Source organism: Lynx rufus, unplaced genomic scaffold (genome assembly GCF_022079265.1).
Source record: "Lynx rufus isolate CCGP_SWC_20201006 ecotype Redwood Valley unplaced genomic scaffold, mLynRuf1.p SCAF_26, whole genome shotgun sequence".
In the NCBI taxonomy this organism is placed as follows: Eukaryota; Metazoa; Chordata; class Mammalia; order Carnivora; family Felidae; genus Lynx; species Lynx rufus.
This window is the reverse complement of record NW_025814841.1, coordinates 14,990,541-15,013,755: the sequence shown is the minus strand read 5'-3', so window position 1 is coordinate 15,013,755 and position 23,215 is coordinate 14,990,541. Positions and strand designations below refer to the sequence as shown.

General features: G+C 40.8%; 1 protein-coding gene across 1 annotated transcript in view; it reads left to right on the top strand.

Annotated features, from left to right (window-relative positions):
* NECAB1 (N-terminal EF-hand calcium binding protein 1) overlaps nt 1-23,215 on the top strand; it is a 191,792-nt gene that overhangs the window by 166,113 nt on the left and 2,464 nt on the right. The window contains exons 10-12 of the mRNA XM_047088996.1: nt 7,368-7,480; nt 20,974-21,051; nt 22,331-22,422. Of these exons, the coding sequence (XP_046944952.1) occupies nt 7,368-7,480; nt 20,974-21,051; nt 22,331-22,422 (283 nt within the window). The remainder of the gene's footprint in view (nt 1-7,367; nt 7,481-20,973; nt 21,052-22,330; nt 22,423-23,215) is intronic.

Sequence of the window (23,215 nt, the reverse complement as noted above, 5' to 3'; positions counted from 1 at the left end):
GGGAATACACATACAGTAATGATTTGAGCAAGTTTTTTTTTTTTTTTCAGAGCTGCCAGTAAGGTATTTGTCCTTAAAAGTTGTAGTTGATAGTTAGTGACAGTGACGCATCACTGTCGACTCTTATGAAACCTTCTATATTCAGAATGACCGTAACAAATCTTCACTGTGCACAGCTGGCACTCATCATTCCACGCTCTTCCATGTTCAGTGATTTATCTTGGTGACCCAAACCAGTAGACGTCATTGACTAGGGAGGTAGCTTGCCTTTTCCATTGGTGAATACATGAGAACTTTGAAAAATAAATTGCCCATCAGAAACCAGAGAATAAACTTTTTATGATATACTTTATTTTTTAAGTATATTTATTTACCTTTGAGAGAGAGAGAATCCCAAGCAGGCTCTATGCTATCAGGACAGAACCCAGTGCAGGGCTTAAACTCACAAACCACGATATCACAACCTGAGCCAAAATCAGGAGTCGGACGCTTACCTGACTGAGCCATCCAGGTGCCCCATGATATAATTTTTTTAAAGCTAATCTTTAGTGAGCCTTTACTATGTGCCAAGTGTCATCCCAAACACACACTTCTATAATTCACTTCATCCATCATTATGAGGTGGCGCCATCATTAACCCCATTTTGCAGGTGGAGAGTCAAGGTGTGGAAGGATTTAAGCCCCCTTGCTGGACCCCAGCAGTTCTCCGCCAGACCTGCACCTGCCCTGACACTGCAACAGTCCGGCTCTAGTGTTTGGTGCATTTCTGGGCACTAAAGTGGAGCTGTTCTTTGCCAGTGAGATTGGGAGCTAACAGATGACTCCTTTTCCTGAGATTTCCTGCCATGAGAGCAGAGCAGTAGTATCTGGTAGGCTTATTTAAGCACACAGCAAGAGTCCTGAAACCAACTAGCTGCCACATCTAGTTTTCTGGGACGTGAGCCATTACATAATGATGAGTCTAGGATGTGATTTCTTCCTTTTTTTTTTTCAATGTCCTTTGTTTTTCCTCAGTGAGAAGTAACATCTATTGAGTATCTATCCTGGGCAACATTTTTACATAATTCGATTTAATCCTCCCCAAAGCTATGATACCAAAGTACCACGGCTCCGATTTCATTTGGTGATTTCGGATGAAAAGATGGAGGCACTGGTTCAAGGCCACATAGCTAGTAAAAGTGAAGCCAAGCTTTTTTAAATGTGTACTCTCCGCTCTTAAAGAGGAAAGGAACGAGGACAAGGTGATGGAGGTAGATGAAAAACAATGAGGCAGGGCTCTAGAGTTTTCAGGACCACCTCATACCGTTCATATCCTTTCCTGGAGTGAATAGTGCGTGAATAAAATTTATTAAAGAGCTTTTAAGAATAGTCCATGACAGGGGCGCCTGGGTGGCTCAGTCAGTTGAGCATCCGGCTTCGGCTCAGGTGATGATCTCATGGTTTGTGAGTTCGAGCCCCGCGTCGGGCTCTGTGCTGACAGCTCGGAGCCTGGAGCCTGCTTTGGATTCTGTGCCTCCCTCTCTCTCTGCTCCTCCCCCGCTCATGCTCTGTCTCTGTCTCTGTCTCTCTGTCTCTCTCTCTCTCTCTCTCTGTCTCTCTCTCAAAAATAAATAAAACATTAAAAAAAATTAAAGATTAGTCAATGACTAAAAACAAAAGCAACCTCTTGCTTGTTTGTTGTATGAAGAACTTGGTCACCAGTTATATGCCAGGCCCTGGGGGAGAGTCTGGAGATGAAATAGTGAATATTCCAGGCTACAGGACAGACCAGAAGGAGCTGCAGTGATTAAACAAGGGTCTACAATACACTGCGATGAAGGTTACTATAGGAAAGTATAGATTTGCACAATGATGGAACACAACTTAGGAGGCCCGGGAATGCTTCCAGAATGACATAGTATTCAAAATGAAATCAAAAAGAGTAAGGATCTTTTAAAAATATTTACTTATCCCTTACAACATTGAATTGTTCAAACGTCACACCAAAAGAACAACACTAAGGTGCTATGTAGGAATATTAGAATGTTCCAAGTGGTTTACAACCATCATGTGACAAAGATAGCAAGTTTTGGAATTCATAATCTTACTCTTGCCATAATGAAAAAGGAAATGTACATCAGAGATAAACCCAGATCTAAACTCCAAGACTATGACTTTATGACTCATGGAAAATTGGGGGGTAACTTATTGTCTTCTAGCTGTCAAGTGCCAAGCAGGGAGTATGAATCATTGAAAGCTCAAAGATTTTTGAAGGGAATCCAGCCAGCTCACATATCCTGCATCTGGGCAGGAGTACTGATCCACCCAAACCCTTTCTGCTTGAGGCCATTGTATGCCTCGCAAGGCACCTCTTATCAAACAATTACTGGAAAAAGATGTCAATTCCCTAGATACTTTCTATATTCAAAAAGTTCTTTTTGGATTCAATATAATTTTTAACAAGGTTTTATCACGTTCTGGCGCTTTTCAAAAGCTCTAACTTTTCTTGAGTACATTATTGTTGTTTACACCAGAATAGCTTACACAATAGGAGTTTACAAATCTAGTATCTTTTTCTGCCTTTCTCCCCTCATAAAGCCTGTGAATATTTTGTGAAGTAAATGAATCCTGTCATACAATATCATATGGATTGGGGCTTATTGCCAACTAATATGCCAGGGACTATTAGAACATAGTCTCGCTTTGCTATAGCTATTATGAGATTGAACAAGAGCACACAAGAAGGTCTGTTACATTTCTGAAAACATGCTTGGAACACAACTGTGTAGTAAGTAGAGCTAGAAAACATGAACCAAATTAGTTGCATTTAAAATATTTCTGTCTCCAGAGATTTAAAAAGCTGAAATTCCTTGAGATAAAAAAATCCAAAGGGCGCCTGGGTGGCTCAGTCGGTAACGCATCTGACTCTTGGTTTCAGCTCAGGTCATGATCTCGTGATTCGTGAGTTCAAGCCCCACACTGGGCTCCATGCTGACAGTGCAGAGTCTGCTTGGGATTCTCTCTCACACCCTCTCTCTCTGCCCCTCCTGTGCTCTCTCTCTCAAAATAAATAAATAAACTTTTTTTAAAGAAATCCAAGAAATCAAAGGTAGATGCAACTAACCTAACGTGACTAGCAAGTACTGTTCTGTAAATGTTCCGTCATAATTCCATCATAACAAAATCCCTATAAAGTAAATAATAAAGGCAACACTACGCCTTCTAAAGCAGAGAAACAAAACTGCTCTGGGCTGGCTGTTCACACCAGATTTCAGTGAGGATCTCAGACTGTATATTTGACATAAGTGACATACAGAAATATCATTAAGGTATCAGGGCACCTTCTCTACCTCTCCCGTGCTCCACATCCTACAACTTGACCTGGCTAGCCTAGAAAAGGTAAGGATTTTCTTTGGAGCTCAGAAGGTCTATTTTAAATTACCCAAGGAGATTCAGAAAGCTTGTCTTGTCACAGTAGTCATAACACGTAGACAGATTATCTGGACCTCGGAAGTTGTTTTCTTTGTGTAAATATCTGAGGAAAGGAGGGAAAAGGCATGCCTTGTTTGGGTTGCAAAGTAAATTTATTTTCCAAATCATATTCACATCCATCTATGTAAGTGAATGAATCACTTAGCTACTGCTGTGTAACAAACCACCCAAAATGAAGTGTTGTAAACCACAATTCTAGAGGCAGGCAATTTAAAGTGGGATCAAGCGGATGGTTCTTCTGGTGTCAGCTGGCCTCCTTAGGGCATCTGCAGTCAACTGCTTGCCAGCTTTGCTGATCTTGGCGGGACTTCCTTATATGTGCGGGGACTCAGCTGGGATGAATCCACTGACCCAGCTCTGTTCTCTGTGGTCTTTAATTCACCAGCACGCAGGTCGACAAAACTACAGTGTGCTGCCTATTTTTACCTATAAAGTATTATTGGAACACAGCCACACCCATTTGTTTGTTGTCTGTGGCTGCTGTCACACTAAAACAGATGGAGGAATGTGACAGGAACCTTAGGGCCCACAAAGCCTAAAATATTTATTATCTGTCCCTTCACATAAAAAGTTTGCTGACCCCTGCTCTCACAGGGCTTGTTCACATGACAATTTCAGGGATCGGAGAGAAAGTGTGAAAACTCACAAGGGGTCTGGAGGCCTAACCATGAAACTGGCACCCTCTTTTTTTTTTTTTTTTAATTTTTTTTTTTTCAACGTTTATTTATTTTTGGGACAGAGAGAGACAGAGCATGAACGGGGGAGGGGCAGAGAGAGAGGGAGACACAGAATCGGAAACAGGCTCCAGGCTCTGAGCAGTCAGCACAGAGCCCGACGCGGGGCTCGAAATCACGGACCGCGAGATCGTGACCTGGCTGAAGTCGGACGCTTAACCGACTGCGCCACCCAGGCGCCCCGAAACTGGCACCCTCTTACTTCTGCCATGTTCTGTTGGCCAAAGCAAGTTTATAAGGCTGGCCCAGATCCAAGGGAAGGAGAAGTAGAATCCATGTTTTCATAGAAGCAGCCGAAAAGTCACATTTCAAAGGACACGCATTGCTCATGGTTCTGCTCATGGTTGCAAATTAGATCACATAAGAGTTGCCTTCAGACTAAAAGGAGTATGGTGGAATAGGTAGATATAAATTTATATCTCTCATTAGAAAATCCATGAGAATCGTCTGAGTCATTGTTGATCACAAATACATGATCGAGAAGTTCCTACAGATTTGTGTCAAAAGAACGTGTCCACAATGATTTTGGCAGAGAGATTAACTTAAACTCTTAGTAACTGATATTAAAAACAGGTCCTGCGAGAGTCGTACAGGGGGCTGATTGTTCATTACACAATCTGAGGAGATAGTTATAGGCATGTATCTACCTATTTTTGATCTCTGACCCTTAAAGGGAAATAAAACAAAGCTTAGTTAAAGTTACTGAACTCATTAAGTAACTGGGCTACGAAAACAAATAGACCCTAATGGAGAATGATTCCAATGTAATGCAAGTTTTTTCCTTGCCCAATAATCAGTTCACACAATGATTCAGGGACACGGGCTCCTCCTCTCAAGTGTGGCTCTGCCATTCCCAAGACAGGTCATTCTATCAACAGAAAAGGGGAAGAGAATGTGGGAGGGGCTCACCTCCTTCTTGAACATCTTGTCCCAAAAGCAATACACAGCACTCCTGCTCATATTCTATTGGTGAAAACTTATCAGTTGATTACACCTAACTGCAAAGGATGATGCAACATGTGCTCTAACTGTACCTAGAAAGAAGAGGAAATGGATTTTGGTGAATAGTTTGGAGTCTTTGCCACAGTGAGCCTTCCGGTCATTAAATATTCATTCTTTTCACATATATAGAACACACCCAGAGTCTTCTCCATTACTGCTTCTGGCTCAAAGTCTAGGATCCCTGCATGATGATCAGTCCTCTCTGTAAGATCCAGATGTAGACCCTTACGGTCCGGTATACTTATGAATCAAGAAGTAAGCTATCTCCCCTTTCCACTCCCCCCAAACACAGAGATAAAATATACAATGATAAAACCGGGCCAGGAGAAATGTCATAAAAAGTGCAATTCAGGAAAGGCATGAGTAGGAAGCATACGGCATTCACTGGTTCGTTGCAACAGTGAATTCATGCTGGGAAGGTATTTGTCAGGGAAGGAAGTTCTGTGATGGGACACCGGATCTCCATTCTGGGAGGAACCCCCTTGTCCATTGTTCTTCTTTTGAGAGTTTCTTCTCGTTTCATCAGCCTCCGTGACCACATCAAAAACAGCTCACTGGCGAGTACTGTACTCTGTAGGAGTTATGCGGTATTGATAGCTTGTGTCCCGCTCGTGTGCGTTTGGGTGCCCAAATATTACTTTAAGGCTCACTCAGAGGATTTTTGAGACTGGAATCAAGATTTATTTGACAGTACACTTCTGTCAAAAATTTAATAGACTTCTGGTCAGTTTACATGTCGTCAGTTTCATGTGCTAGTATCGATACCTTAAGTTATTCTACACACGTTGTTTTCAAACCTTGTTGATTTCTTTACTAAACCTTATAAAGGCAAGGATTCTATCTTGATTCGTCACTGTATGCCCAGAATCCAGCACCCAGCATTTGCCTGCAGGAAAACAAAGTAGTAACAATTATTGAATACATAAAGTGCCTAACATCATACCTAGTAGATACCATCATACCTAATAGATACCATAATATCTATTGGTATTATGGTCTTCGACAATGGTAGCTATTAACAATGAAGCAAGAAACTCATCGGACAGGAGACAGCAAGCTGGGTGCTTAATTCTGGCTCTGCTGCTACACAGTGCAAGTTATTTTCCTCATATTCTGAATCATCCTTACATTCTTGCTGTTGTTTTGCACTTAAAAATTTTTTTTTTATTTCAGAGCACCCACGTAGGGGAGGGGGTAGGGGGAGAGAGAAAGAATCTTAAGTAGGCTTGATCCCACGACCCTGGGATCATGACCTGAGCCGAAATCAAGAGTTGGATGCTCAACCAAGTGAGCCACCCAGGAGCCCCTGTTTTGCACTTTTATAACTCACTCCCAATCCTTTTTTTTTTTTTTTTTTGCACTTCTGTGATTCATTCCCAGCCCTTGATGATGGAAGAAAGGCTTTATCCTGAGATCAAAATGCCATGAGAAGCTCACAGGCAGAACTGTAGGAAAGTCTTCAAAACTACAAGTGCTATAAAGGTGATAGGATTTGTTACAAGAAGCAATTGGCATCCAGCCCAGTGTGATCCTTTAAACACAGTCTCCATCTGACGCCATGAGATTTTGAGTAGGGCCTATGGCATATCTTAGGTGGTTAATGTTTGAGAACCCTGTGACGGTTCATGTACCTTTGGAAATGCAACTTTGAGCACACGTTGCTTGAAATTTGGTTGGTTGTAATGATGTGCGAAACATGTCTATTATCACGAAATACGGTGAAGGTGGAGCTGTCTGGTGTGTGGGGTAGGACCACTCTTTAAAAATGACTACAGGCCAGTGATCCCAGCCCTGGCTGCACGTTACAGTCACCTGGGGAGGTTTTTGTAAATACCAGTGCTTGGATCTCACGTCCAGAGATTCTGATAGAAGTGCAATTTTAAAACCTCCCCAGCGCTTCAAATTGAGAACCACTGCTTTTAAAAGGGAAGTATGTCATTGGGAAGACATTCTCTTTGCACCTGCTTCGAGAGGCAAGAAGAATGTCCTGCCTGCATTACGGCTTTTATACAGTGTTGTTGCCTTGGATCGGTCAGGGTCTTCCTGTTGGTCGTATTTTCAGATGAGAATTGTTTGCCTTGTGAGGAGGGCTGGGCTGGGCTGCAGGGGGTCAGCTTCAGCAAGGCTCCAGAGCAGTGACCCTTGCCTCTTCCTCTGCAGCACATCATGCTTGTGCAGCGTCAGATGTCTGTGATAGAGGAGGACCTGGAAGAATTCCAGCTTGCTCTGAAACACTATGTAGAGAGTGCTTCTTCCCAAAGCGGCTGTTTGCGGTAAGTGCTCCCTCGCGTGCAGGATGAAGGTGGGGCTGGCAGAAAGGCATTTGAGAATTTCCTTGTGTTTCTGTTGATTATTCCAGCCTTCCGGGTGATGCATTTTGGCAGACTTTAGCTGGGTGTTGCTCTTTTATTCTTGGGCTCTGTGTGGATTTTGATCACTGGGGGCACCAAGGGAAATAAAACGGAGAGAACGATTTGAAACGGAGAATTTTGCATAGACTGAAATCTCCCCTTTTGCCTCCAGGCAGGCCCACGCTGATTTAAAATCACCTCTGGTAGATGAGGCCCCAAGTCCAGTACATCTAGCTCTGATTGCTCCCTTGGCAACATGCCCCATATCCTAATAATCATTTCAGCCATTATGAAACTGCACAATATCTGAAGTCTTGATTACAGGTCATTTAGAAAAAAAAAAAAAAACCTCTTTCCATAGCCGCCCCAGCTCAGGCTTCAATTATCTTAGGCTACTAAAATTTATGATCTATTCCTCATTTTCAGTTTCTCTACTCCAAGTGGTCCAACAAACAGTTACTAGAAAAATTTTTCCAGAAACAGTTATTATAAACTGTTCCCTTAATCAGGAACTGCAGTAACTCTCTGAGTGTCTTAACCAAGGGCTAGCTGTTTCTCTGGTGCTGTGTTTGTCCGACTCGAGAATCCATAGCACTGCTACCATTGTCTCTCCCTCACCGGAGCTTGCCCAGCTGCCCACTGCCTTTCCAGCATAATCCGTGCCTCTGGCCCGGCCATTCTCCCTCCCCAGAAATGCATGGCCAGCTGGTAGGTCTTGGCCAAGCCCACATTCTGCCTCGAGTCCAAAGCCCAGCCCCAGACTCACCTGCTTCTGGAAAACGACCACAACCAGAACACCCCTGCCTTGGGAGCTGGTTTAAACTGCATTTCATAATGCTTTTCAAGTATTCCTTCGGTAAAGCTCTTAAATGCATGTGTGCATACGTGTGTATTACACACACGCATAGAAACTCATACTTTATGTCTCTGAGTACTTCGGTGTTACTCCCAGTAATTCTGTTTTATTCATGCTCCAACAGAATACCTCCCCAGTTAAGAAGTCTGGCTCTGGAGTTAAAATTGGGATCGTATTCGTTTTGTGATTTAGGGAAAGATCCTTATTGGCTCTAAGCTTCCGTTCCTCATCTCGAACTTCCTAAGGTGATTGTGAGGGATTAACTGAGTGCTCGGCCCAGAGAGGCCCAGAGACCGTGAGCTGGGGTTGCTATCGCTTCCTCATCTGGCTGGCTGACCTCTGACCCACTCTCTGGCATTTAAGGGGACTTGCTCAGCGCTGTTTAGGGCAGACGCTCACCATCTTCCAGTCATGCCATTGTAAGAGAAACACAGGAGATGCTGAGCTTGCTTTGTTGTTGTTGTCGTCATCCTACTTCACACCAAACTCAGAAGGGCTCACATTGAAACCATTGTAGTCCTTTTAGTTCAGTGACCTAGGGATTTGCCAAAGTGAGAGTCTATATAGCTTTAAAAGCCTACTCACGTAAAACTGGAAGTGACTGCTTGGAAAATGCAAAAAGAGTGTGATGTGTGTGCACGTGTGCACCTGTACACCATCCACTACAGAAAGTAGAGCACGGTACTAGCCAAAGAAATGGGAACATAGAGCAGATCAAGTCTGGTTTGGTTATCACAATCTCCAGGGATGGTTTAGCCTTCTTGCATTTATAAATAGGGCACAAAGTTTGCTTATTTTTTAGGGTTCAGAGATACTGCTTTAATGTGTGTGGGACAAAGGGCCTGAAGCCAGGCGGACGGCCCCGGCAGGGGGGGAAGCAGGTGTGGGAGAGCAGCTGAGTAGATAGATCTGTGCTGCCTGCCACGGACTCTGTCCTCTCAGCAGCCAAGGAAAATTGCTCCCTCGGCTCCAGCTGTGAAGAACAGGGAGGGAGAGGATCCTCTTCCAGGGAGATAAATGGAGACTCAGCTTCTCCTCTTCCCTTGCACGACCGGTTTGTTTTTTAAGGACTCTTGACTCACTTATTGCTGATTTTTCAGCTGATTTCCTTCTTTTACTGAAATTCTCAAAAAGTAGACTTCATCAGATGGAAGGAGCATCAGAGAACCACTCCACATGGGTGCAAACCATATGGAATACACGTTATGCTGGCACGCCTAAATTCAGTTGCGCCGTTAATCCAATTCAGTCTCCTGTCTGCATCCATTGATGGGCGAATGGGTCGCTCACGCTGTCAGTCATGCTCCACCGTGCCCTGCACTGTTGCCTTGGGCTTGGCTGATACAATAAAACTCTGAGAATTACCACTTTTGCAGATTCTTCTCCCATAATGTTAGGCTCAGCTTCACCATGGCTAGATAGGAAATGCCGCTGTAACACAGAGTAGGAATTAAGGATTTGCTACTAGATTAAGCAGTTTGTGCCCATGCTCTTATTTCTTCTTCACTGCAGTGATCTGATGTATCACCTCCAGTTAAGGAGGAAATACGCTCAGATACATTAACCATCTTGCCCAAGTGTGTCTGACTCCAAAACCCACATTTAATCCTTCTTACCCGTATTTGGTCATCGTTGAATTAAAGTTTCCTAGACTTTCTGTGGTTAACCATGGGTAGAATGGACAAGATCCCTTCTGTTCCAATTACAGGGTCTTATTTTCTTAAATTCCGGCAACTGAATTAGAGAGGCTTTTGCCCTGAAGGTACTTGACTGTAAGACTTAGCTGTTTAGGGGCTGACAGAGCCCTTGTCGGAGTATTAGTCAATTGAGTTTTAAAATGAGTTGTTAGTGGAAAAGCCAAGCAGATCAGTTGTGTGATCCGTCTATTATACACACGCACACACGTGTGCATGTGCACTGTTTGATGATCTTTTTGCTTATTTTGTAATCATGAAGGCTTATTAATCCCTGGGGGGAGGCACCAATTGAATATATGTGTGTATTCTTAGAACCATGCTTGATACAGGGAAAAATGAGAAGAGTTTCTGCTTTCAAGGGTCTTAGAATCCAGTTGGGAAAATCAGTTATTCATTCATGGCCTAAAATTTCACTGCTGCTAAGTAGAATAAAATGTTTTCTGAAGTCACTCTCAGATGTGAATTCTAGAATTTGTCTGTATTCTAAACTCTATGTCAAGGGCTCAGGAAACTTGAATGTGGAATTGTATTAGAATTGACCCTGAACTTTACCATGGCCAAAGAATCATCTTTTAAGAACGAATGATACCCTCTGGCATATCATTAATCAGCATTTTTATGTAGGTGAAATAAATTGGTGGCTGGATCTTCGTGTGGAGAAGTGGAGATTGTCCCTCCTGATGGGCCTTTTCTCCTGTGGTTAGGTTCTGTGAATTAACATAGGACATATGGGGAAAGCAGGAAGCCAAGAGGAAGAGAGTTTTTCCATGAAGAGCCAGCTGCCTTTGGTAACTTATCTTCAACCCCAATTGTTCCTGACCACATCCTTTCCCTTAGAAACTGTTTCACTGCCATTTTCCAGCTGCTAGGAATATTCAATCCTGGAGCTCACGGCTGAAGCTCAGGGCTGGGCTGAAGCTCTAAGTGACTGCATCCAGGGACAGCTTAGCCAAAGAACTCTTGCTTCAGCCAGTGCGTGGTAAGTATCACAGGAAGTCTGAACACATCGAGGAGCAAGACTAAAGCATATAGCCACAACTCAGCAATGTGCTATGTAATTCTAAGTTGGAAAATAATTGAAAGCTAATGATTCAAGCCCAAAGCCTTTTCAATGGAAATATTGCCAAGAGAAATGTTTCTAAAAATTATTTCATAATTAACCTTTTCTCAGTGGCATTATTGCACATTGCATATGTTATCTGTATTGTACAGTCTCAAGTAGCAATGTCCTTAAACACCATTGCTATGTATTGGTCAGTTTCATTCTTACCTGAAAGCACCCGGTCAGTAGCACAATTCTGATTAGCATTTTCACCCATGTCCCTTTAAGCCAAAATCTGCACTGGCCTTTCAGCTCTATCATCTGGCTCTTTACCAGATGGCCTATAGTCAGGAAGAAAGAGAAGGGTGCAATACCAACAAGCCTTCCTTCAAGATCTGATCCTCAGGATGCAAGCATTTCCCAGAAGCCCTTGCTTCCCTGCATACATTCCTTGGCATTTCATTGGCCCAGCTCAAGTCACATGGTCGTTCCTGACTCCCGGGTAGGTGAGGATACTGGTGTCCAACAGAAAGGAGTGAGATGGTGATGACTGTCTCAGTCCAGTGCTGATGGGCTGATTGGATATATTGCAAACTCAACAATGGCAAGGTTCTGTTAAGAAAGAGGGGGGTAATAGTTGGGCAATAGACAGTGTTTGGTATATCATCCCCAGAGTCACTTCAACTCCCCAGAGTCCCCAGAGTAATTAAAATTACTTAATCCACATAAAATGTTTACACCAGGGTCTGGAACAGAGTGATACACATGTTAGCAATCATCACCATTGCTGTTAGTGTATATAAATAATATAATGATCATCATCATTATTATTGGCTTGCTGCTTCTCATTTTCACAAATATGTCTTTTTTCCTTCAGTTTTTTTTTTTTCCTGGCCTCATTTTCTCTCCAGTTTCTTTTACTTTTGTCATACTTCTCAGCTTTAGCACCATTGAGGATTTAGCCTTTGTAACTGCTCATCCAGTGAAAGTGCTACTTTCTTCTTGGCTATTGAGCTAATGGCTGATACGCACAAAATTTGCCAAAGACTGGGCTAAGTATTCTACACGCAACACTTTACTCCTCACAGTCCTGTTATTATCACCATTTTACCGATGAGGAAACAGGTTCAGTAATGGGCCCAAAGTGACAAAGCTAACAAGTTGTAGCGAAAGGTAGGCCTGCTGGGTTGTACTTCACACCGCGATCTCATGCCCCTGTGATACTTTCTTCAGTCCTTTAAAAGCATGAGAATTATGCTAAAAGTTTTTGAATTCCTTACAGTCTTATGGATGTCTAGAAAAACGGAAGGTCCAATAGCAGGATAAGTTGGTATTTAATGTGATATGTAATATAAATGAATTAGTCTGTAGCAGGCAGTTCATGAAGAGACTAAAATGCTAGGCTGAGTATTTTAAAATTTATCCTAAAAAAGAAAAAAAAAAAAAAAACCTCATGGGTTGAAATTTGTCCATTACATGGTCAAATTAAGTTCGGAGATTAGAGACCCTTTGAAACTCTTAACGGAAGCTATGGATTTTCTTCCCAGAAAAAAATAGACATGCACATCAATTTGCAGCTCATTTCTGGGATTTCCAGGAACAGCCCCCTACACCCCACCAGGAGCTTATTCAAGAACTCTAGGATTAGAAAAATCTTTGATTTCACTTTACATCCAATTCCTTTGATTCTGTTATAAACCTTTTCCCTGGAATATTTGAAATTGAGCTAACAATGTTTGCTCATCATACCTTAGTTCGGCAATCCAGATCAACAGCTTTGCGAAACACATTAAACTATTTACCAGCAAAGAGCTAAAGGAAAATATTACAATTTCTGTGTACAGTTACCACCACCTGCTGGTCATACTTAGGTAAATCCTAAACTACATTTAGCTTGACTTTTACACTGATACATTCTCTGTTATCTTTTAAATCAATATCCTTAAAACAGTGTGGAGGTTCCTCAAAAAATTCAAAATAGAACTACCCTATGAGCCAGCAATAGCACTTTTAAGAATTTATCCAGCGGATACAGAAGTGCTGATGCATAGGGGCACACGTACCCCAATGTTTATAACAAGAGCCAAATTATGCAAGAGCCTAAATGTCCATCAACTGATGAATAGATAATGAAGATAGGGTTTATATATACAATGAAATACTACTTGGCAATGAGAAAGAATGAAATCCTGCCATTTACAACAACGTGGATGGAACTAGGTGGTATTATGCTGAGTGAAATAAGTCAGAGGAAGACAGATATCATATGTTTTCACTCATATGTGGAACCTGAGAAACTTAACAGGAGTAACGGGGTAACGGAAGGGGAAAAAATAGTTACAAACAGGGAGGGAGGCAAACCATAAGAGACTCTTAAATACAGAGAACAAACTGAGGATTAATGGGGGGGTGGCGGGGAAGAGGGGAAAATGGGTGATGGGCATTGAGGAGACATTTGTTGGAATGAGCACTGGGTGTTGTATGTAAGCGTTGAATCACAGGAATCTACCCCCAAAACCAAGAACACACTGGATACACTGTATGTTAGCCAACTTGACAATAAATTATATTTAAAAAATAATAAAAAATAGAAATAAATATCCTTGCTGTTGGTCTATACTTTCATTTTGATTTCTCATCTGAATATAATCTAAAACATTAGATTGAACAAGCTGGACTTACAGAGTTTTTTATTTTACTTTACTTTTAAATTCCAGAATAGTGAAAGCACAGTGTTAAATTAGTTTCAGTTGTACAGTATAGTGATGCAACAATTCTATACATTACTCAGTGTTGATCATGATAAGTGTGCTCTTAAACTCCTTCACCTGTTTCACCCAACTCCCCACCCACCTCCCCTCTGGTAACCATCATTTCGTTCTCTGTAGTTAAGACTTTGTTCCTTGGTTTGTCTCTTTTTTTCTTCATTTCTTTTGTTTCTTAAATTCTACATATGAGCAAAATCATAGTATTTGTCTTTCTCTGATTGACTTATTTTGCTTAGCATTATACTCACCAGATCCATCCATGTTGTTGCAGATGGCAAGATTCCATTCTTCTTTGTAGCTGGGTAATATATCCTGTTATGTGTGTGGATAAAGATGCGATGTGTATACACACAAACACGCACATATATACACACCGCATCTTCATCCATTCATCTATCAGTGGACACTTGGGCTGCTTCTATATTTTGGCTATTGTAAATAATGCCGCTGTAAACATAGGGGCGCACATATCATTTTGAATTAGTGTTTTTTTGTTCTTTGGGTAAATACCCAGTAGTGGAATTACTGGATCACATGGTAATTCTGTTTTTAATTTCTTGCAGAACCTCCACACTGTTTTCCACAGTGGCTGCACCAATTTGCATTCCCACCAACAGTGTATGACGGTTCTTTTTTTTCTCCACATCCTCACAAACACTTGTTTCTTGTGTTTTTGATTTTAGCCATTCTCCCAGGTGTGAGGTGATAACCTAATTGTGCTTTTGACTTGCATTTCCCTGATGATTAGTGATGTTGACCATCTTTTCATGTGTCTCTTGGCCATCTGGATGTCTTCTTTAGAGAAATGTCTGTTCATGTCTTCTCATTTTTTAATTGGATTATGTGTTGGGTTTTGTGTTGAGTTGTACAAGTGTTTTATATATTTTGGATACTAACCCTTCATCAGATACGTCATTTGCAAATATCGTCTCCCATTCAGTAAGTTGTCTTTTTGTTGATTGTTGACTGTGCAGAAGCTTTTTATTTTGGTGTAGTCCTAACATTTGCTTTTGTTTCCCTTGCCTTACGAGACATATCTAGAAAAATGTTGCTACAGCCAATGTCAGACAAGTTACTGCCTGTGTCCTCTTCTAGGATCTTTATGGCTTCAGGTCTCACATTTAGGTCCTTGATCCATTTTGAATTTATTTTTGTGTATGGTTTAAGAAAGTGGTCCAGTTTGATTCTTTTGCATGTAGCTGTTCACTTTTCCCAACACCCTTTGTCAAAGAGACTGTCTTTTTCCCACTGCATATTTTTGCCTCTTTTGTCAAAGATTAATTGAGCATATAATCACGGTGGGTTTATTTCTGGGTGGGGTATGCTGTTCCATTGATCTCCATGTTTTTGTGCCAGTAGTATACTGTTTTTGATCCCAACAGCTTAATACCAAAGCTGGAAATCTTGGATTGTGATACCTCCAGCTTTGCGTTGCTTTTCCAGGACTGCTTGGGCTATTCAGAGTCTTCTGTGGTTCCATATAAATTTTAGGATGATTTGTTCTAGTTCTGTGGAAAATGCTGTTGGTATTTTGACAGGAATTGCTTTAAATCTGTAGATTGCTCTGGGTACTATAGCCATTTTCACAGTATTGGTTCTCATGGATGCTCATGGATTGGGATATTTTAAATGTATTGTTGAATTCACTTTGCTAATATTTTATCGAGGGTTTGTATCTGTGTTCATCAGAGATAGTGGCCTGTAGTTCTCTTTTTTGTAGTATTTTCATCTGGTTTTGGTGTCAGGGTAATGCTGGCCTCACAGAATGAATCTGGAAGCTTTCCTTCCTCTTGTATTTTTTGGAATAGTTTGAGGAGAGGAGGTATTAGCTTTTCTTTAAATGTCTGGTAGAACTCACCTGTGAAGCCGTCTGGTCCTGGACTTTTGTTTGTGGGGTTTTTTGATTGCCGATTCAATTTCACTGCTAGCAGTTGGTCTATTCAAATTTTGTTTCTTTCTGCTTCAGTTTTGGGAAGTTACAGGTTTCTAGGAATTTATTCATTTTTCCTAGATTGTCTACTTTGTTGGCATATCGTTGTTCATAATATCATCTTAATAATTCTTTGTATTTCTGTCATGTTGGTTGTTATTTCTCCTCTTCAATTTCTGATTTTATTAAGTTTCTCTCTCTCTCTCTCTCTCTCTCTCTCTCTCTCTCTGATATGTTCTGGCTAAAGGTTTATTAATTTTGTTGATCTTTTCAAAGAAGCAGCTCTTGGTTTCATTGGTATGTTCTATTGCTTTTTTTAGTTTCTATTTTGTTTATTTCTACTTTAATCTTTATTATTTACTTCCTCTAGTGATTCGGGGTTTTATTCTTCTTTTTCTAGCTCTATTATGAGATTTTTCTTGCTTCTTGAGGTAGGCCTGTACTGCTATAAAACTTCCCTCTTAAACTGCTTTTGCAGCTTCTGAAAGATTTTGGAACAATGAGCTTTTATTTTCATTTATCTCCATGTATTTTTTAATTTCCTCTTTGACTTCGTGATTGACCCATTCATTGTTTAGTAGCATGTTATTTAACCTTCCTATATGCTATTTCCAGAGTTTTTTTCTTGATGTTTATTTCTATTTTCATAGCATTGTGGTAAGAAAAGATGCATGATATGATGTCAGTCTTTTTTAATTCCTTGAGGCTTGTTTTTGTGGCCTAACATGCGATCTATTCTGGAGAATGTTCCGTGTGCCCTTGAAAAGAATGTGTATTCATTTTAGGATGGAATGTTCTGAATATATCTGTTAGAACCATCTGGTCCAATGTGTCTTTCAAAGCCACTGTTTCCTTATGATTTTGTTTGGATGATCTGTCCATTGATGTAAGTGGGATGTTAATGTCCCTTACTTTTATTATATTACTCTTGATTACTTTATGTTTGTTAATAGCTGCTTTATGTATGTGGGTACTCCCATGTTGGGTGCATAAGTATTTACAGTTGTTTTACCTTCTTGTTGGATTATTCCTTTTATGATTATCTCATGTCCTTCTTTTTCTCTTGTTATAATATTTGTTTAAAGTCTCTTGGCTGATGTAAGTCTTGCTACCTTGGTTTTCTTTTCATGTCCATTTGCTTGATAAGTGTTCTTCCATCCCTTCACTTCCAATCTGCATGTGTCTTTAGGTCTGAAATGAGTCTCTTATAGGCAACATACAGATGGGTCTTGCTTTTTTATCCATTCCACCACCCTGTGTCTTTTGATTGGATCATTTAGTCCATTTTCACTCAAATTATCAATAGATATGCACTTACTGCCATTTTTTTACTTGTTTTATGGTTGTTTTTGTCCTTCTCTGTTTCATTCTTCTCTTGCTCTTTTCTCACAATCAGTTGGCTTTCTTTAGAGATGTTCTTGGATTCCTTTCTGGTTTTTTTGCATATATAGGTTTTTGATTTGTGGTTACCATTCTGTTTGCATGTTACATCTTATGCATATAGCAGTCTATGTTAAGTTGATGGTGGCTAATGTTTGAACTCATTCTTTACTCCTCTCCCCCCACATTATAGGTATATGGTGTCATGCTTTACATCCTTTACATACTTTACATTTACATATTGTGAGCCCCTTGACCAATTTTTACATATGCACTTAACTTTACTCTCTTGTGCTTCTCAATGTACTTCTTATTCCAACTCATGATCTTTCCATTCCACTCAGAGTTCCCTTTAACATTTCTTGCGAGGCTGGTTAAGTGGCGATGAATTCCTTTAACTTTTGTTTGTCTGGGAAACTCTTTCTCTCTCCTTCTATTCTGAATGATAGCCCTGCTGAATAAAGTGTCTTTGGCTGAAGACTTTTTCCTTTCAATACTTTGAATATATCATGCCACATCCTTTTAGCCTGCAGTGTTTCTGCAGAAAAAAATCAGCTCATAGCCTTATGTGGTTTCCCTTGTATGTAACTTTTTTCTTGCTGCTTTTACTGTCTCCTTCCTCAGATTTGGGAAGTTTTCAGCTATGATTTCTTCAAATAAATTTTCTGCCTTCTTTTCTGTGTTTTCTCCTTCTGGGATCCCCGTAATAGGAACACTATTACACTTGACGGTGTCTCTGAGTTCCCTAAATTTATATTCCTTTTGTATTATTTTTCTTTCTTTCTCCTATTCAGCTTGCTTTCCACTACTCTGTCCTCCAAGTCACTGATGTTTTTCTGCTTCCTCTAATCTACTCTTTCTTCCATCTAGTGTATAGTTTCATTTACTGTTCTTCATCTATGATCAGTTCTTTTGTATGTTTCTGTCTCATTGTTAAGGGTCTCACTGAGGTCCTCTACTCGTCACCTTCAGTGTCTTTATGCCCATTACATTCTCTATCAGGTATATTACTTACCTGTTTCAGTTACATCTCTTGCTGTCGTTTTGCCCTATTCTTTCATTTGGGATATATTTCTCTATCCCCTCATTTAGTCTCTGTCTGCGTGTTGGGAAAGTCAGCTCTGTCTTCTGCTCTTGAAAATAGTGGGCCGTGAAGACGAGGTCCTGTAGTGCCCTGCAGTGCAGTGTCCCGTTTACCAGAAGCTGGCACTTCAGGGGTGTCCGCTATGTGTGTTGCATGCACCCTAATGTTTTGGCAGAGCCGCTTTTCCCTCCGGTCCACTCACCTGCAATGGCTCTCTTTGCCTGTCATCAGCGGTGTTTGGTCCCTGCCCTGTTGGTGGGCCAGTCTGAGGCTGCCTTGGGCTTGAGTCAGAGCGCGCATTGACAGAGAGAGACATAGTAGCACTTTTGCTGTTTTTGCCCTGGGGAGTTTTTGTTGTTGGGTGTGGCCTGTAATCAGACCAGCTGTCTGCCCCCACTCCACGTCTGGGGCTGTAGTTGGCCTGGTGTATGTGTGGTTATCTTCCCCTCTCCCAGGGGCTGGAGTCACTTTGGAGTGGTGCTTTGGGTGGGCTCCAGCCAAGAGCATATTGGAGGGGGCAGATCCGCTCAAGTGCACAGGGGCAGGATGTGTGATGTTAGCAAGGTTTGTGCCGGTCTGTTGTGCAAGGGACCTGCACTGCCAGAGCTGAGACTGGAGACGGTGGATCTGCAGAAGTGCAGGGCTGCCCGGGGGACCGCAGGGGGGCAGGATGCGGAGTATTAGCAAGTTAGGTAGGGATCATCCATGCCTCCCTGGTTCCCACCGGTGGCTGTGGGTTTATACTGGGGAGCAGGAGAGTGAAACGGCACCTGCCTGCTCCTTTGTTCCAGAAGTCTGCCAGTGATCCCTGCCCCTCCAGCACGTGCCCTGAGAATAGTCGAGAGATCTTCCTCTAGTATACCCCATTTTTCAAACTGCTGCTCCTGTGCTGTATCTCAGTGGGGCTGTTTGTTGTGTTCTTTAAGGGTGGGGATTCAGTTTCCTGCGGCCTTTCGGGCTCACCCAGAGCCAAGCCTGCTGATTTTTTAAAGTTCCAGCTTTTAAGTCCTGCTGGTTTTTAAAATTCGTGAAATTTGGCCCTCCTGGTTTTCAAAGACAGATGTTATGGGGATTCATCTTCCCTGTGCAGGTCTCCCATTGTGAGGGTCTGTTTCTCTCCCCCCTGCACCACCACGGGTCCCTCCCTTCTGCCAACGGTCCAATGATCCATTTAGCTCTCAACAACAGTATTCCTACCCTGTGAGATGTGGTCTCTTCTCTACATTTAGCTGTAGAGATTCTGTTCTGCCAGTCTATGGGTCATTTTCTGAGTTATTTACACTGGTGTGGGTGTCATCTAGTTCCATCTATGGGAGGAGATGAACTTAGGGTCCTCCTACTCCGCCATCTTCCCCGGAAGGCCCTGGAATTAACTTTTTAAAGGCATCTTTATATTTGTCTCCTGCTCTCCCTTAAATTTATGAATCTGTCCCCCCCCCCCCTCCTTTATACCTTAATTTGGATCTTTGTCATGAATCACGAAAGCAATATCATGACCTTTCTAGCTTCTCTTCCTGTTTTGTATTGACTGTTCTCCATGGGATACCTCATACCACCATCAGAAAGATCTTCTAAAACCCAGCTCTGGGGTGCCTGGGTGGTTCAGTTGGTTAAGTGTCCGACTTTGGCTCAGGTCGCGTTCTCCCGGTTCGTGGGTTTGAGCCCCGCATCCAGCTCTGTGCTAACAGCTCAGAGCCTTGAAGCCTGCTTTGGATTCTGTGCCTTCCCCTCTCTCTGTTCCTCCCCTACTCACACTCTTTATCTCTCAAAAATAAAGATTTAAAAAAAAAAACTTAAAAAAGTAAATAAATAAAACCCAGCTCTAACCATGCTACTTCCCTGCTTTAAATCCTTCAGTGGCTGTTCATTGCCCCAGGATTACATCCAGCCTTTACCTCAACATGTCTTTTCAGCACATCCCCACCCAAATCCTTCAAAACCTACTATATAGGCTTTTAGCCACTCTCATACTGGTCAAAGAACTTCAAGGGACAAATTTTTCTTGCCTAAATTGGGAAAGCAAACAACAACAACAAACTACGATCACGGCTAAATGGCTAGGATGTAGACTCTCAAAGTTGAACAGAGAAAACTGAGAGGTGTGTATGTGGGGGGTGGGGGGGAGAAGGGAGAGAAGGAGAGGAGGAGGACCATTGGGCAGTAGCGAGCCAGAAGCCTTGCTATATAGCAGCAGTGTGGACTCACATGGCTAACAACAGGACCCCAAACAAAAGCTGTCGGTCCAAGGATGGGGTAAGACCAGGAATTTGGAAAGAGCTATAGGGAGTGACAGGATAGATTCAAAAAGCTGCGCTTTTGAGGGCAGGGGCGGTGGCACAAAACATTTTTCTGAACCCTGACACAACAGATAATCTTTTGAAGGAGTGAAATTTTACAGAAGTTATATTTGTGATGTCTGTAATATACTGAGACAGTTTTCATGATGCCAAAGCAGAAAATTAAAAAATTATGTCAAACAAAACAGACATATTGAAATAATTTTTCACAAAACTCTCTTTTTCATGCAGGCACCATGGGTGTTTCCTGTATGAGTAGATAAGATTGTTTCATACCACATACAGAGATGATTAGAAAAAGTAGTTTGCTGTTTGTCTTTAATTTCCTGTGGCTACTTACGCCTTTTCTTTTCCATTCCAGCATTTCCATACAAAAGCTTTCCAATGAATCTCGCTACATGATTTATGAGTTTTGGGAGAACAGTAGTGTGTGGAATAGGTAAGTAATAAGCAGCCTTTTTTTTTGGCTAGCAGGGAGAAATATACATGATATTTTTAGGACCTGTAGGAAAAGCCCCATTCCCTTTATCTTACCTTAAAATGTGTCCTTTGCTCAGTTTCCTCAATCCCAAATTTTTAGGAATTTATTTCATGGATTAGAAACCACTTTCCTCTTGAAACAAGTACCTTTGGTAATTGTCCTACTTTAAGTATAACCATTCTACTGATGCTTATCAAGTAAGAGTTAGATATGGGTCATGGCTATCTAAAGTGTCAGGGGGGCAGGTGAACAAAGGACACAAAGGATGAGAAAGTCATTTTACTTTCTATTTTTTTCATAAGTTCTGTGGTGTTTTGTAATAAAACTATATAACGGTTAATATCATCATAGCTTAACTTTTCTAAATGTCTCTAAGCACTGCAAAAAGCAGGGGAGGGGATGGAAATTAAAGACATTGTTTGGAAAAGATTAAAAACAAATCGACTTCTCTGGATAACCATTCTACAGTGTATATGTGTATCAAACCATTTTGTACATGTTGAATGTACATATTTGTCCATTATTCCTCAACAAAGTTAAAAAAAACAAATCCACCTTTTTAATTAAAAAATTACAAATTGGATAAAGAAAATTTTTGCTATTCTGAGATTAAATAACTCTAGTTGGTTTTAAATGGCAGTGATTATAGCCCTCCAGTAAGTCCATATTTAGGGTTTAAGCTATGGTAATGAAAGTAACAAATACCTGGAAATACCTATTTCATGCAAAATTTTATTTTGAGACCATTTTTAAAATATACTACAGAATGACACCAATAGAATCTTAAACACCAAAGGGAGCTTTAAGGGCAACTTTATTCAACTCTGTACTCCAGGCCTACACTTTAAGATGATTTTTATTTATTTATTTATTTTCTCCTAGGGAGAGAAAATCTATAGTCTTTCTTCTTAGCTATCCTATTTTTTTAATCATCAGGGCAGCCAATGTATTCTTCCTTCTGTTTAAACTTCTTTCTGCAATTAAAGTCTTTCTCCTTTTATTTTATCTTCTATAGGGAGCTAATGGTATTCTGTTTTTAGAAGTCTTTAAAATATTTTTTCTGCCGACAGTTGTTAAATTACACGTGTCCTTTATTTTTTATCTTAGGGTAGGTAGTGATAAAAAGAAGTCTGTATTCAGACAATCCAAATCATCTAAATCCTTGCCATTTTGATTGAATTTGAACTCTGTTTTGCACTCTAATAAAAATTCACAGCCTTAATCTATATTTATACAGCCACCTTCAGACGAATTATAGCAAGACATTCCAAAGAAGTAACGTGGATTTCTTGGAAACTCCAGAACTCATATCTACTATGCTAGTTCCTGGTAATTATACTGGTTTCAATGTGCTTGTATGTGTTTTTGTATGGTCTTTTGCTTTTTAAAAGATAGTGTGGAAAAAAAAAAAAGATAGTGTGCTCTTTCTCCCACACATACAGTTTATTAGTGGTTCTCTCTTCATTATTTCTTTGTATATCTGAAAATCTGAAAGTGGGAGGAGGAAATGAGATCTATATATTCTATTGTCATGAGTCCTTAGTTGATCCTATGTGTATTCCTGGCTATATTAAACCTAATATTAGTCATTTTCTGGTCATCTTCAATAATTTAACAAACTTGAAGTACAAGTCAAATCATGACATTTTGAAAAAAAATATTCAAATGCTTTACTATACTTTAGTGTATTGAATTAACTTGAAATACGTGACCCAGAGGCTGCAGATTAGAATCATGCTAGAAATATTTTTATTATAATAGCTGTTAAAATATTTGTAATTGGGGTAAAGCAGAATTGAAAGAGAAATCTGAAATGAATTTGTCTAAGAAGTCTGGCCTAGCCAAGGCTTAAGATAATTGAGAACCAAAATTCATTTGTTCATCTGCCCTAACAAACACCAATTAAATATATTTACTCAGTGTTATTATATGTGCTAAGTACTGGGGACACTGGGGTTCTTAGCCTGTTTACTAGTGCGGAGTTCTAACTTTGAATAAACATTATGCTAAGAGCTAGAGTAGAGAGTAAAAATGGAGTCCCTTCCCATGAATAGCAATAGGAAAGACCAAAGCTTGCAGAAAAGAACCAAGCTCAGGATATGACATAGTAGTTACTAATGGT